This window comes from Maniola hyperantus, chromosome 23 (assembly GCF_902806685.2).
Source record: "Maniola hyperantus chromosome 23, iAphHyp1.2, whole genome shotgun sequence".
NCBI lineage: Eukaryota > Metazoa > Arthropoda > Insecta > Lepidoptera > Nymphalidae > Maniola > Maniola hyperantus.
The window spans coordinates 4,482,319-4,499,054 of NC_048558.1; the positions used below are offsets into that span (position 1 = coordinate 4,482,319).

The following is a 16,736-nucleotide window of genomic DNA, read 5'->3' on the forward strand; positions in this document are numbered from 1 at the left end:
CACTATTATTCGACAGCAGCGACAAAGTGCAATTTGGCTTGCATTCATGATAATTGATAATATATAAAAGGAGAAGGTGACTGACTGACTGACTGACTGCTGACTGACTGACTGACTGACTGACTGATCTATCAACGCACAGCTCAAACTACTGGACGGATCGGGCTGAAATTTGGAATGCAGATAGCTATTATGACGTAGGCATCCGCTAAGAAAGGATTTTTGAAAATTCAACTCCTAAGGGGGTTAAATAGGGGTTTGAAATTTTGTAGTCCACGCGGACGAAGTCGCAAGCATAAGCTAGTCTAAATATATAAAAGGATGAAAGGTGACTGACTGACTGACTGATCTATCAACGCACAGCCCAAACTACTGGACGGATCGGGCTGAAATTTGGCATGCTGATAGCTATTATGGCGTAGGCATCCGCTAAGAAAGGGTTTTTGAAAATTCAACCCCTAAGGGGGTGAAATAGGATTTCAAAATTTGTGTAGCCCACGCGGACGAAGTCGCGAGCATAAGCTAGTTGATAATAATCATGTAGGCGGTTATGAAGCTGGCTTTTGATCAGAGTCAAAGGAGTACGACTTCTGTACGAAAAATTATACTCAGTGCTCGTACCGTTGATACATATCCCGAACATAGTTTTGCGTAATTTGATTTTTCAGGATAAAAGTAGCCTATGTCACTCTCCAGGTCTTTATCTATATCTACCCATGCAAAAAATCACGTCAATCCGTTGCACCGTTGCGACGTGATTGAAGGACATATATATGATAGGATATATATTATATCAGTAGGCATATTTCTGGAACTGTGCATTCTATTAAAAAGAACTAAAAACCTTTTTGTAGTTAATTCAAGCTTTAATAAATAGATTATGCGAAAATTACAAAAAACAACACAGCCGGGGAGACATTTTAGGGGCCTAGAAACTTTTGAAAATATATTTCTAAGAGCATAAGGAACACATGTGCCAAAAATCAAAATGTTTCCGAATTTCCTGAAGCGGAACTTAGGTATATTCTATTCTAATACCTACACATTTTTGTAAATTTTCAATGTCTGTCTGTTAGTCCGGGGTTATCTTTGAAATGGCTGTAGGTACTGGTTTTAACGGGAATTTAATAGGCAGCTAAAAGACTTTGATCCCCTCCAACATACCTTGATTCCCAAGCGCAGGCAAACGGCCACACAAAGCACTGATGGAAGGAAGAAAGAAAGAAAGAAAATACGTTTATTTAGCAAATCATTTAAAAAGATTATAACATGGGATTATTCAAGGGGCGGACCAACAAATTCCCAAAAGGCCGGTAACGCATCGGCGGTTCCTCTGGTGCTGCAAATGTTCATGGGCGGCGGTAATCATTTAACATCAGGTGACCCGCCTGCTCGTTTGCTCGTTATATCTATTTAAAAAAAAACGGTTGAGAATCGTATTCAATGAGATGGCAAGAGCGCAGATAGTCAATGAACTCCTTGTCGGATACTACCAAAATCGTGCTTTATCCGTGGCCAAGGTACATTGTGCTACGAGATCCGCGTATGACAAGATACCATGCGGTTTGCCCCAAGACATCCCATAACCATAGGAAAACTCTTACTTACCAGGACAAAATGCATTCCAGGCCAACTTCACCTTCGCAAGATTCTCCACTGCAACATCAGCCGGACTTGAGCAACTTGCAGGACTTTCTAACTTATTACAATTTAGTAGGTACCTACCTATCTAACCTATCTGTATTTTACGTGCAACTACCTAGGTAACACTGAAAGTTCTAAGAAACAAATTAATGCATAGCATTAGATTGGACTCGCAAATGGTTTTTTTGCAATCCTTTAAGCTAAAACTAAAGAGGGCAGGGTTCGTATATTTTATGAAGTGCAATGCTAGACAGGCACAGAATTCAAAATAGGAATGGAATAGAAGTGGTAAAGCTTAGCCCTCAAAATGTCTCGTTAAATATACAGTCGGGGTATGAGGCGAGGGGACGCCCCACGCATCCGCACGTCACCCGCGCTCACCCACACTAGGTTAGCGCCGGGAGCTGTGCGAGTGTGCGGGGTGTTCTCTCCCATCTCGGCCTGTCGCAGACTATACCTACGCGTTATTACAAAACAGACGCATGTGAACAGAGTAACAAATTAACATTGTTTATGCTAGAGATAACACCTACACATGTACCTACCTATGTGCTTTTCCACTATTTCCTGCTAAAGAACGCGACATGGTACTGGCTCGGTATTGAAGACAGACGCAGTGGTCTAATGGGGCAGAGTTTAGGGGTAAGGTTAAAATTAAAATATTCCAAATCGTATTTTGTTCAGTCAGTAAGGGTAAGCTTGGAGGTGGAGGCAAATGAGTAGATATCCCTACATAGGGGAAGCTTCCTAAGAACGTCCAAAATTTATACCTACTAGCTTACGCTTGCGAATTCGTTCGCGTGGACTATACAAATTTCAAATCCCTATTTTACCCTATTTATTTCATATATATGATCCTTCCTGTCATTGACTTATATATTACTTCGTATGGACAGGGTTATTGAACAAACATAATGGCACCGACTCAGTGGCGCTTTAGCAACAATGCAACCTCAGTGACGTCTGGATTTCAAACGGGTCGTTCATTAGAATCTAAGAGGTGGCGCTGATATATTTGGTTCCAAAACCGTGAAAAATTTTGTTCCCTTGGGCATATCTTGTCATTTATATCGATGCTTCCTGTATATAATTAAAAGACAAAAATTCACACTCGTTTTAAATCCTATTTAATTCATTAAATTTCATTATTTTCTTCCTTTTATTATTTATTCAAAATAGGTAGAGGTAGGTAGGTTATTTGACCTATTGTTTATTGTTAGTTTTTAGTTGAGATATATTAGATAGAAACATTGTACATATCTAGTAATAATGAAACAATAAAGCATATTTATTATTATTATTATAAATTACACTTTTTGATGGTCGGTTGTTGGATTTGGAAGATAATATAATGGTGACAATTATTACGCGAACTTAAAAACTAAAGCTACGAGGGTTCCAAACGCGTCCAGGTCTGAGAAGAGCCCACAACAAACTTAGTTCAAACTCAAGTCTAAAATTGTACAGTGTACCTACCTACCTACATTGAATTAAAGATTTTTCTTTGAATTCATGAATTCTTCTGGGAGTAAAATTCACAAAAAAAAATTACAGAACGGGACCTCAATTAGTGATGCCGGCCCGGTCCGCTGCTGGACAGCCGATACCATTTCTAACACCTTATTTCGAATTCTGTGTTTAACTGGATGAGTAACTCCAAAGTCCAGGCAATAGCAAAAAAAATCTAGGTATTCAAAATAGGAATATTAAGCCAGAAACATGGTTTTAACACGCCATACTTCGGTTGTTGTCGAAAACATAAAAAATCATAAATCATTAAATAAGTAGATATTTTCTACCCTTTTTCCCCGCGATTTCTTTACAGTCGTATTTTTTGTTGCTGAGGATCTTGACTTCTGTCCATTAATAACTTAAGGAGTTCTCATTGGATAATAATGCTTAGCGGATGTCTACGTTATAATAACCATTGATGTTGGAAGCCTCTGTTATATTTTATGATAATAAGTATAACTAGGTATCTGTATGCCAAATATCAGCGCGATCCGTCCAGTTAGACGGATTTTTGACGGAAATTTGGTAACTGTTTGAGCTGTATGTTGATAGATCAGTCAGTCCGTTACTCAGTCACCTTTTCTTTTACATATAACTATTATGACTATGACGAAGTTTTTCTCTGTTTTAAAATAAAAGATTAATAGAAATTAGATGACCAGAAACAAACATAAACAACCGTCGGCGTCGTGTGACTCGTTTGTTTGTACTGAATTATAGAATATAATAATAGGTAGGTATTATAGTATAACTTGATTGGCAATGGCAAATGCCTGCTGTGGGACGCGACGACGTGCGCTGGCACTTTCGCGCTAAGCCATCTCGACCGAACGTCGAGGGAGGCCGGCTTCGCTGCAGAGTCCGCTGCCACTAGGAAAAAAATTACATACGCCGCTCTCCTGGGGAAATACCTCTTTGTCCCACTGGCGGTGGAGACGATGGACTGCTGGGGCGAGGAAGCGAAGGCTTTCGTGCGTGACATCGGCCGTCGCCTAAAGAAAAGAGGCTGCGATCCGCGCTCTGGGGCCTACCTGGTTCAAAGATTGTCCATCGCCGTTCAGTGTGGCAATGCTGCCAGCTTGATGGGAACCTTTGGCCAGGGTCAACCAGGGGTGGACTTTTTGACGACGTTGTTACCGAATAATGTTTTATAATTAGTAGTTAAAAAAATGATGCTAAAACTCAAAGCTAGCCTTATTTAATTACTATACAAATCACGCCCGCGTGGAATGGTGCCAAGAATACCTACTGGCTGCATTTCCGCTAATTGTTGATTGAGTTGTTGACAATTGTTTATTCATTATTGTGTATTTTTAACCGACTTCCAAAAAGGAGGTGCTTCTCAATTCGGCCTGTTTTTTTGATTTTTTTTTATGAAATACTATATGATGCCCGCGAATTCATTTAATTTCGGTTTTTTTAATGTTGTGGGAACTCTTTCATTTTTCGGGATAAAAAGTATCCTATGCCCTTCCCCGGGATGTAAGCTAACTCACCAAATTGCATCAAAATCGATTAAACTGTTTGGCCGTGAAAAGCTAGCAGAAAGACAGACAGACACTTTCGCATAATTAATAATAGTATGGATTGTATCTTTGAAATATTCGATTGGTACCTAATCAAACTCGCGGGTGAGTATGTTTCTGACTTTAGATTGACGATAATTTGCATGTTGCTAAGTGCTGATACATTTATAAGAATGCGAGAAGTGCATTTGTACTTAGTAACTGACAAAAACTTCACGTGAGTACAGTCTCTTCCATAATAATATTCACCTTCTAAGTTCTATATTAAAAATATTAAAAAAACCAACTTCCAAAATTATATTTAGGTATATTTCATCAGGAACTGTTCGTAAATCTCTACGGTTTAGGAGTGCTGTACCATGCATCATCAGGTTTGAGGGGTTCGGACTTGGAGTATAATCATGAAGCCGTTGCTTGATACCTAAAATATCAATTCACCGTCAGAAATTTCCGAATCCCCACATCTTAGGAGTTCAGTACCTTGCAGCATCAGGATTGAGTGGTGTAGTCTATGCTTGGCACCAAAAATAATATAACATCATCCGCGGTTCCTGAATCACTATAGTTTAGGAGTGAAGCTACATCATCAGGGTTGAGGAGTTGGGACTCGGAGTGCAAGCATGAAGTCGATTGTTTGGTACCTACAACATTAATTCACTATGAACACTTCCTGAATCTTGATAACTTAGGTGGGCAGTAACCCTGCAGCAACAGGATTGAGGAGTTGGATCCAGAACTTTTTATGGGACCACCACGGAAACATCCTCTGTTGATGTAAAAAAAAATTGCAACTCTGTCCAGAAACGTCGAAAAAATCGATTTTCATACATTAAAAAAAGACGGGCCGAATTGAGAACCACCTCTTTTTTGGAAGTCGGTTAAAAAAGGAAAACAGACTGTCTGACTCCGATACACAGACTCCTCCGATACGACAACTACAACACCGCCGGAATCTAAAAACTTGAGATTTTGCACGTAGCATCTCTTTATAACGTAGAGGCCTATTAACTAAGACAGGATCTCAGAAACTCCACCCGAGTGAAGTGGGGACCAGTGAGAATTTATTTTTAATCTCTAGAATAAAATAAAGAATTGTGAAAATCAGTTCAAAGACGGAGTTATGCAGTAAAATTGATAAAAAATTTGAACCCGTATCCTAACAAATCCCTAATTGTTTTCGGGATAAAAACTACCCTATATGTTAACCCAAAGTATCAGCTACCACTGTACTAAATTTCATTTAAATCCGTCCAGTAGTTTTTGCATGATGCGCGCACACACAGACAGACAAAAATTCCAAAAAAAATTGTTTTGGGTCTATATCGATAATTTAATGTTTCCTCCATTATTTATAATTAAAATTTTCAAAATATATTTAATGTACAGAATTCGTCCAGTTACAGTTTTATTATAAGTATAGATTGTAAATATTAATAAATTAATATTATATTAATTTGAATTACAAATAGAATGGCTCCGTGCGCAACAAAATCACTTCCATACAAAGAAATTGAAGATCCGTTTCCGAAGCTTGTCGCCCCGCAAGCGGCTCCGAGAAGCTACCAAATATTGTACCTTAACGTGCTTGTATTTTTATACTTGCATATAGCATCACTATACGGAATTTATCTATACTGTACTATCGCTTCATGGAAGACCTTCATTTTTCGTAAGTACTGTAGTACGTAGTAGTAAGTAAGTAGGTATGGCTAGCGTAGAAGTTTGGAAAGCCTATCATAATTTATTTTCACAATTTTATTCTGTTCTAAGTCGGATATAATAGTAGATTATTCAACATGGGCGTAATTTAATCACGGGTTCCGGGATAAATCCCAAGCGTAACAAGGAACTGTAGAGTAACACCCGAGCGTAGCGAGGGTATTGCATCTAGAATCCTGAGTGAAGCGCGGGGTTTAGGGGCACCCAAGACTAAGACAGTATTACCCCCAAGTTTAATACTGTACTTTTCACACATCGCAAGACAATAAAATCAAAATCTTCGTATGCTTAATTAGGTACCTACCTATCTGTCTTTAGAAGTTTCTGGGAGCAAATCGTTTGTTACGCTTTAAGCATTAATAGTTGCGGAGTTACAGCTGATATCTACGTCACTTGACATTTTTATTTCAAAGTAGCTGATGCCCGCGACTTCGTCCGCGTGGATTTACATTTTTTCAAAATCCCGCGGAAACTCTTTGATTTTCCGGGATAAAAAGTAGCGTATGTGTCAATCCAGGGTATAATCTATCTACATTCCAAATTTCACCCAAATCCGTTCAGCCGTTTTTGCGTGATTGAGTAACAAACATCCAAACATGCAAACATCCACACTGTCACATTTATAATATAATTAGGATTAAATAAATTAAAAAAACATTTTTATGTGTAGATGATTAAAAAGTAATAATTTCAACGTCGTGATATTAGTTATAATAGTTTCACTCGATATATATTTATTTCAAATTAAATAAATTAAAAACAAAATCTTAAGTATTGTTATGACGTATTTTACCCTTAGTTAACAGGTCTGTAATACGGCGTTTTAGAGCGAGTGGTGTGAAAAATATACATTTGTTCCTTACAGACAACCTTGTGACACAGTTAGTAGCAGGCATGGGTATGACCGCTGGCGCACATCGACTGTGGAGCCACCGAGCTTACAAAGCGAAAATGCCCTTACAAATCTTACTTATGCTATTGAACTCACTAGCTTTTGGGAACACGATTATACATTTCGCGCGGGACCATCGGCTGCATCATAGGTTAAACGCCAGCTTGTTATAGTATAGTTTATATTATTATTAGAGAGTATTAGAGAGGAACTACGTGTAAACACTTTAAACCCAGTTTCACTAGCCTTTAAATCCTCTTTAACCTGGTAGAGATCGCGTCACAGCGATAATTCCGCTAATTGTATGTTCTTCGTTCTTTTTTGTGTCTTTTCTTTTTGGTGTCATCATCATCATCATCAACCAATAGCCGTTCACTGCTGGACATAGGTCTCTTGTAGGGACTTCCACACGCCACGGGTTTGCGCCGCCTGGATCCAGCGGCTCCCTGCGACTCGTCTGATGTCGTCCGTCCACCTAGTGGGGGGTCTTCCAACGCTGCATTTTTGGTGTACAATAAAGAATATTAAACTAAACTAAACTAAAAATCTCAAGCTTCTAAATCTAGCATTTTGAACTGCACATTGATGTAGATTTATTACAGGTACAGCGATACTGACGCCGATCCTCACAACGCAACGCGTGGTTTCTTCTACTCGCACATTGGATGGCTTATGGTCAAGAAGCATCCAGAGGTGTTGCGAAGAGGGAAACTCATCGACACATCGGATTTATACGCCAATCCAGTACTGAAGTTCCAGAAAAAGTGAGCATCTAATCATACAAATAATTTATAACGTAATATTGCTGCCAAAAGGTCGCACTTAAAAGCATTCTATTCATCCACCGATCAGCCTGTATGCGTCTTCTGCTGGACACAGGCCAACACACGGTCCTCCTACCTCATCAACACATATCCAGCCACGTTTTAAAGATCGTCAGTACAGCGGACTAAGAAACATTGCTCTGCCAATGTCTATCTATATACACCTACCTATGTATATCTGGATTAAGCACTCGTGATACCTACTTGGAGCTAAACTTAATTATCGCTATCCCATTTCGACTGCCGAGCGAGAGAAAAAAATTGGACTCCATTGGGGTCCGGTCTTGGCACAAATTCGTTATTTGCTTCAAGTAAGGTACCTGGGTCGAATATGGCAACCTGAAGGTTTCGTGTTTTTTTTTCATGTTTTTAAAGACTAGAGGGCATGTCAGAGTATTTATCTCAAAGACTACCTATTAAACTATATTAATACTGAAAAAAGTATGAAAAACATTTAATAGTTACAGATTTTCTTTACTTTTTGTAAAAAATGGGAAAATGGCCGTATTTCCGACGGCGTAGGTTAATATACCCATAGATATGGCCACATTTATTGTATGAATAATTACTGTTTTTGATAAAAGCAGATATCAGTTTCGATAGTATATTTCTTATTACAGGGCCAGTATTGTGGCATGACCTAAAATAAAAAGTAAAAAGTTCAAGTGTCCATAATTTTATACAGTAAATATGGCCAATAGCCAATGGCCATATTTTCAGTCACGCCTTTTTTCTTTTTATTCAAACTGATCATAAACACAAAAGTATTTTGAGAAATACACACAGAAATTACAAAATACAATTGCCAAACAGCATGAAAACAAATAGAAACTAATGAAATCGAAAACTAACCTAAAATGCAGGACAAAACTTACGTGAGATTTTAATAACGGTGACATGGTTTCCTACTTGGACGACTCCTGAGGAGTTGGTGTCTGTGTGGGAGGGGTGGTGGGTGCGGTGTTCGGATCAAGTCGCGAATCTCGACCATGTAAGGCCACGTTTAGTTTTAAAAATGTTGCGTTTTAGAAATAACTAGCTGATTCCTGCGACTTCGTCCGCGTGGATTTACGTTTTTTAAAATCCCGCGGGAACTCTTTGATTTTTCGGGATTGTTGTCGTTGCTTGGTACCTACAATATGAATTTACTATGAACACTTCCTGAATCTTGATAACCCAGGCGGGCAGTAACCCTGCAGCATCAGGATTAAGGAGTTGAATCCAGAATTTTTTATGTGACCACGACGTAAACTTTTTTTGTTGATTTAAAAAAAACTTTTGCAAATCGGTCCAGAAACCTCGAAAAAATCGATGTAGAAAAAAGAACCACCTCCTTTTTGACAGTCGGTTAAAAACCGATGACCTCGAAATATTAACGGAACAATCTTTAAAATATCCCCTTTCTAACAAAAAAAGAATGAATGAAATCGGACTACGCGTTAATGAATTACAACTCAGTATACATTTTAACTTTCGTCCCCTCTCCTACGGGAACCATGCTGAATTTCGGGATAAAAAGTATCCTATATTCTTCCTCATAGTATGACCTCAAATCGTACCAAGTTTCATTGGAATCCATTCAGTAGTTTCAGCGTGATGCGCGGCCGTGATACAGACAGACAGACAGACAGACAGACAGACAGACAGACAGACAGACAGACAGACCAAAATGAAAAAAATTACAGTTTTGGGTTCAGTATCGATTATAGAGTGCCCTCGAAAAAAATTTTCAAAATATCTTCAATGTACAGAATTTGACCTGTTACAGTTTTATTATAAGTATATATATATATATATTATATATTGATGATAGTATGTGGCTATATTTACCGCCTGGCCATATTCGACCCAGGTACCTTAGGATTGGGAGTAAAACCTCCACTTATTTCTTCTTCATGACGGAGATAAATAAAACTACGAGTACAAGCGGACTGGTTTAGAGATATAAAATGACCGCCACAGACAGAGATCGATAGAAGAGTCATCGGAAGTATCCCCGGCCTGTAGCAAAAATAATATTGATACCGATGGTGCTGGCAAACATAACAACGAAACTGTCAAAATGGTTTGGCATAGAAAATGCGACTTTTGGTAATCTTTAGCGTTTTAAAAATAAAGTCTACGTGACTATTTCCAATTTTTTTTTAATTTTTTGCTCACGTTGCAGCCACTTCATTGTCATCTCACTCTCTGTACACTTTCAGGTATTTCTTCCTATTAGCAGGCACCCTCTGCTTCGTGCTACCAACAATCATCCCCATGTACTTCTTCGAAGAAACCCTCAACACGGCATTCCATCTCGCGGTATTCCGTTACACTGTATTTATCCACGTGGTGTTCCTCGTCAACAGCGCTGCTCATTTATGGGGCAACAAACCTTACGATAAACAAATTAAACCAGTCCAGAACTACCCAGTATCTTTTCTGACGTTTGGAGAAGGGTTTCACAATTACCATCACGCGTTTCCATGGGACTACCGGGCAGCTGAGTTGGGCAATAATTGGCTGAACTTTACCACTAAGTTTATAGATTTCTTCGCGTGGATCGGTTGGGCGTACGACCTTAAAGCGGTTCCAGAAAATGTTATACACTCGAGGGCAAACAGAACTGGTGATGATAGCGACTTATGGGGATTCAAACGTGATAATAATAATTCTAAGATTGAATAAATTGTGTTGATTTTGAGGTTGTTTTTTAATTTGCTGAATAAGATGATGAATACGGCACGGTTCTAACAATGCCAGGAACGAGGACGCGCCGAGGATGGCTTCCATAACTCCTCAGATTCAGTCAAAACTATTGCATTTTAGCCTCTAGGCGAGTAAAAGACGATTACTTAGTTTTTCCACTTATATGCCTTTAAGAAAGGGGGTAAATAATCCATACTAATATTATAAATGCGGAAGTGTGTCTGTCTGTCTGTTTACCTATCCGTCTGTCTGCTAGTCTTTCACGGACCATCCGTTCAACCGATTTTGACGAAATTTGGTTTTGACGAAGCTGGCATCCCGGGGAAGGAAATAGGCTACTTTTATCCCGGGACATTTAAAAAACCTAATTCCACGCGAACGAAGTCGCGGGCATCAGCTAGTAACTAAATAAAACGCCTATTTAATGAGATCGCCGTTTGATCGGCAGGTAGGTAGGTCTTATAGCAAAAGTAAAGTAGGCATTGCATACAATTCCTAAATGCTCCTACGAAATGTACAAAATGTAGCATTATACCTGAAAATCAGTACCCTTATTACCTTTATTATAAATGCGAAAGTGTATTTGTTTGTTGGTTTGTCCTTCAATCACGTCGCAACGGTGCAACAGATTGACGTGATTTTTTGCATGGGTATAGATAAAGACCTGGAGAGTGGCATAGGCTACTTTTTATCCAGGAAAGTTAGAATTCCCACGGGATTTTTAAAAAACCTAATTCCAAGCGGACGAAGTCGCGGGCATCAACTAGTTAGTGAATAAATAAAAAATCAAACACAGATAAACCGACAATTTATGATGATGATCATAACGTCCATGATGATAATTATTATCAGCACAACCATGATCATCATGGTCATCGTCATGATTCAAGATTCAGCTTCACCTACTCGACGTTTGCTTCGCTACGGAGGTTGCCACCTTCCTTCTTCGCTCCAGTCGACATCATGGGCTCGCTTCATTCATGGCCTCCTTCGGGAGCTTCTGGCTTCGCGCTTTACAAAAACACTCTGGGTAAGACAGATACCATACAGACAGAACACTGCATAGAGTTAGGGTGCTCAGATTTCGTTCAGTTCGGAAGTGACTTTTACTTTGATAGTTGATATTCTAAAATACCTCACAGTGCTAGTAATGCTAGAAATGAGTGCGCATAGAGGATGGGACTGTCTCGTCGTAAACTGTGCCGGTGCAGTCCCTGTTCTTTGCTTAATAGCTTTGCGGTTATATGGCGAAGCTTTTAAAATCAGTGGCCTAGGATTTGTTCCTAATCAAAAGCTCTAGATCAAATGAAAACTTGCAGTCCATTTGTCCACTCTCAGAATATTCCTCTCACACCTTCCAATAACATTGGAAATCTTGGTGTTCACATTTTAAACAAAGTGTAGTTCCAGAATTACTTGGAGGGCAAAGCTAAATCAGCTTCCAAAGAGCTTTGGGTGCTCCACAGAGCAAAGCGGTACTTTGCGCTTGAGTACAGGCATTCTATAATACGCAAATTCGAACAGAGGAGAATTTTTGTCTCTTTTAGGCTAGAGCCGAGAGCACCCCAGTACCCAACTCTTGTCAGCTGATCGGAGTCGAAAGCGGGCAGTCCAACTTGTGGATATAATCCTAAAACAACCATCGCGTTAAAAATCCTAAAGCACCGCAGAGACATAAAACTCGCTTTGCATGTTAAATCGCCTTTATATCGGGAAGTGTTCTGAGGAGTTGTTTAACCTTTAACCAGAGCCTCATCAATAGCTCAACCGGTAAAGGAGTGGACTGAAAACCGAAAGGTCGACGGTTCAAACCCCGCCCGTTGCACTATTGTCGTACCTACTCCTAGCACAAGCCTGACGCTTAGTTGGAGAGGAAAGGGGAATATTAGTCATTTAACATGGCTATTCTTTTAAAAAAAAACCTTATTTCGCACTCCATTTTCTACAATCGCACTATACGCCACGAAAAGCTATTTCATCATCACCACTTGGAGCCTGGTGCACTTTGACCACCCGTTGTACCAGATGTTTTTCCCACGCACATACAAATTTGTGGAAACAACTCTCCTTGCCACTTAATTTTAACACGAGGTTATCAACAAATTCGAGGCAGATCAACAAATTCGTCGTCGTCATCGTCAACAACAAAGCCACGTCGTCGTGACTGCTGTACATCCACAGTACTTATAGGGACATCCACAGTTCTTATAGGGGCATCCACAATACCACCATCATCCCCATGTACTTATTTGAAGATTCTTGCAACACGGATATAGGGATATGCACAGGCCACACGCAAGTATCTTGCGCCGCCTAAATTCAGCAGCTATCTGCGACTCGTTCTTATAATATAGGCTACTTTTCATCCCGTAAAGTCCAAGGTTTCCACGGGATTATTTAGAATAGAATATAATATATTTTTATTCAAGTAAACTTTTACAAGTGCTTTTGAATCGTCGCAGGTAGTTTAATTTACCACTGGTTCGGAATGCCGTATATAACATATATCCACGCAAACGAAGTCACGGGGCTCATCTAGTATTACATAGCTATTATATGTATAAGTATTTATACATAGCTTTACTGCACCATAATGTAGGTTCAATAGGCGGACTTAAAGCTCCATCTATTAAATTGCACGATTCAAATGCACGTAGTTGTACTTACCTACATAAAACACGGAGATTAGATGGCGATTGATCGAACTGTATTCGGCGTTTCCATTTTAATACAAAGTCCGGCAAGTTGATCATAGATGGAAATGAAATAATTAAGTTATTGTTCCGTTTAATTAAAGCTGACAGCTGATTTATATAATTTCTGTTTTGGACGTCGGCATCTTTTGAAGTGCTTTTGCCGTTTCACTGAAAACGTACTGTTTTGTCTTGATCTTATTAATTGAAAAGGCATTTTGCATACCTTGTTCCTTATCAGCCTGCAGTATGCTTTTAACTAGAATTAATACATTGAATCATCACCATTTATTTAGGGACGGCAGCGTATTTTAAGATTTGACGTTGCCGTGTCATACCTAAACTACAGAAAAAACTTCACGATTCGTATCGATATCGATATACTATGCTAGTCGCAAGCCTATGCCCATTTGAAATAAAATGCTTTTAAATAGTGAAAGAATTCTTCAAGTGGGTGCAGTGGTTGCACTCACAAAATTCGCACGATTTCTTTATAATATTAGGTAGGTAGGTAATTTATAATAGGTAGTTCTTTATAATATTAGTATATCTACACTAATATTATAAAGAGGAAAACTTTGTTTGTTTGTTTGTACTGAATAGGCTCAAAAACTACTGGACCGATTTTAAAAATTCTTTCACCATTCGAAAGCTACATTATCCACGAGTAACATAGGCTATATTTTATTTTGGAAAAAAATAGGGTTCCGTAATATTATATAAAGAGGTAATGTCGTTAAGTTTGTTTGTAGGGGGTAATCTTTAGAACTACTGAACCGATTTTAAAAATTCTTTCACCAGTAGAAAGCTACATTATTCCTGAGTGACATAGGCTATACGGGATCTTTAAAAACCTAAATATACGCGGGCGAAGCCGCGGGGATCAGCTAGTTAGTAGATATATTGGTATATTATGTATATTAGATTATTATTAAAAGGTACTTACATAAAGTTTTTTTAAACAGTTTACACATAATAAATCAATTAAGAGATCAAGTAAAAATCCGTCGCAAAAGGAAACAAAGACAAAAACAAAAACGTGTATTTCTTAAAGTGCCACACATCACAATATGTTCTAACTATGAGATCTATAGAGCGCACTTTAACTTTGCTCAGACTTAAATATATGAGTTAAAACGAGACAGATTTATGTGAGAGATATACAACTGTCTCGTTTTAATTCTTTCGTAAGCAAAATCAGAGTGCGCTCTATAGATTTGACCCTAAGAGTTGGTTTTCCCGGCGCTTCCTCCATTTGAGTTGATTTGAGCATTACCTAAAGCCAACAAGCCTCAAGCAGAAGAAGCCTGAAGAAGAAGAACAAGAAAAATAAGGAAATTGCCTTTATAATAAGTAATAGTCTATCTCACTTGAAAAAATATATTATTAGTTAGGTTCATGTTCAAAACTTAACGGTAAAATAACGGACTCCAATCCAAAACCATAATACAAAGTTTCAACACGTTTACAATCAATGCAACTTGTAATTTAACTTTTATAAAACATACATTTTTTATCGGATATTTTTGGAAAAATCGGCTCAGAGATTGGCAGTGAAGGAGTAACAACAGACAGACAAGATAAGTTCACTTTTGAATTTATAATAGTACTATACTAAAGGCTTGGGAAAACCAAACGCGACTTCCAGAATTTGTTATTGCTACAGGGTCGTAGTCCAAGGATGTTGTATGAAGACTGTGCAATTCGCGATGCAGTCTACGTTGCAGCAGACGGAGCACTTTAAATAAGTTACAATAAAATGGACCTTAAAACCGTTGCTTTAGGTCGTGAATTCAGTACTATCGATTTTTGTAAAGTTTCTATTGGCACTGGATGTAGACGAATGAATGATCAGTTCATAGATCTACTTGAATGTCTTGTTTCAAAGCTCAAGTTCATCCATACATCTACAGATAGCACATCAAGCCTTAACATTTCGAACTTAAAATCAAGAACCTTTATATCAATTTTGTGTGATGTTTTTGTGTTTCATTGTTCGATCTCGATGAAAGTTGGTGAGATGTAAAATCTCATACTAATCACAGTGTTCTTTGTTGTATTACAAATCGTACACGCGTTCGCATACATTCTGTGTGACGTCCATCAGTATACAACTTCTTTTGCGGTTTTTGCAACGGTTTTTTGATGAAATATCCTGCGAGAAAATTTTATTGCGCTAATTGCGCTTGGACTGCTGCCGTGCAGTCGATATCGTGCATCGCTGCTATAACGCTTTGTGTATGTCCAGGCCTTGAGCGCGGAGACCTCAGGAATTCCTCGAGCTCTGAAGAATACCGACAGTTGACAGAGGCTTCTGTCTGCTGATGCTTCTGTAAAAATAAAGTAATAATTAATTTTAATTTAATGAATACAATATGATTTCCATTGTATATAAAGCTACCATTGAATTCAGTGATATCTTGGTATGATTCTATGTTAATAAATAAATAACCAATGTTGGATTAAATGTTACTGAATTATTTAATACTATGTAGGTACATGACTTACCAGTTTTGTTTTGTGAGGAAATTAACTATTAATATAAATCAGATTAAGTACTAAGTATATAATGAGCACCTAGATAGAGCTAAAGCTTCAAAGTTCTGTACCTAATTACTATAACATAAAGAGAAATATAGGTAGATACCTCTCAAAATGAGAATGGCATTGGACTCCGGACAGCTATCACCGCTTATGTAGGTAAATAAATAAATTAATTAATTAATAAAAAATTTAATATCTTTACAAACATGTAGTTTAACAAGCTTTAGTGTAAGGCCTTAGGTATATGTAATAATATTATAAAAATATAACAGGTTATAAAACGGTTGAACCCATTGACTTATATATTTTTCGAAAACTGTTTAAATCTTCATAATACCTAATTTTAATTTTAAAATCAGTAAGTCATTCGAGGGGTAATGCCAATCATTTAAATTGAATATTTCAGGTAACAGACTATTACTGTGCCTCATTAAAATACCAATTAAGTATTGTTATAGGTAGGTAGCATTGATATTAGATAGTCGCAGTTCATCCTTGAACCCTGCCCAAATCGTATTCGTAATGCAGGCGTAACGGTAGCGAGGCTTGATGTAAAAAACCGGCCAAGTGCGAGTCGGACTCGCACACGAAGGGTTCCTTACCATCGTACAAGATATACCTAACACTTTTATATTGAACACTGCAAGTTAATGACGGACTGCGCCATCTATATGTGATCTAGCAAATTAAT

At 38.2% G+C, this 16,736-nt stretch overlaps 1 protein-coding gene across 1 annotated transcript; it reads left to right on the top strand.

The window, feature by feature from the left end:
- Positions 1-6,152: 6,152 nt before the first annotated feature.
- On the top strand, positions 6,153-10,787 carry LOC117993225 (acyl-CoA Delta(11) desaturase-like). Its single transcript, XM_034980977.2, has 4 exons — positions 6,153-6,351; positions 7,267-7,444; positions 7,896-8,057; positions 10,322-10,787. Exons 1-4 carry the CDS (start codon positions 6,153-6,155, stop codon positions 10,785-10,787), a joined length of 1,005 nt encoding a protein of 334 aa, XP_034836868.2.
- Positions 10,788-16,736: the final 5,949 nt, after the last annotated feature.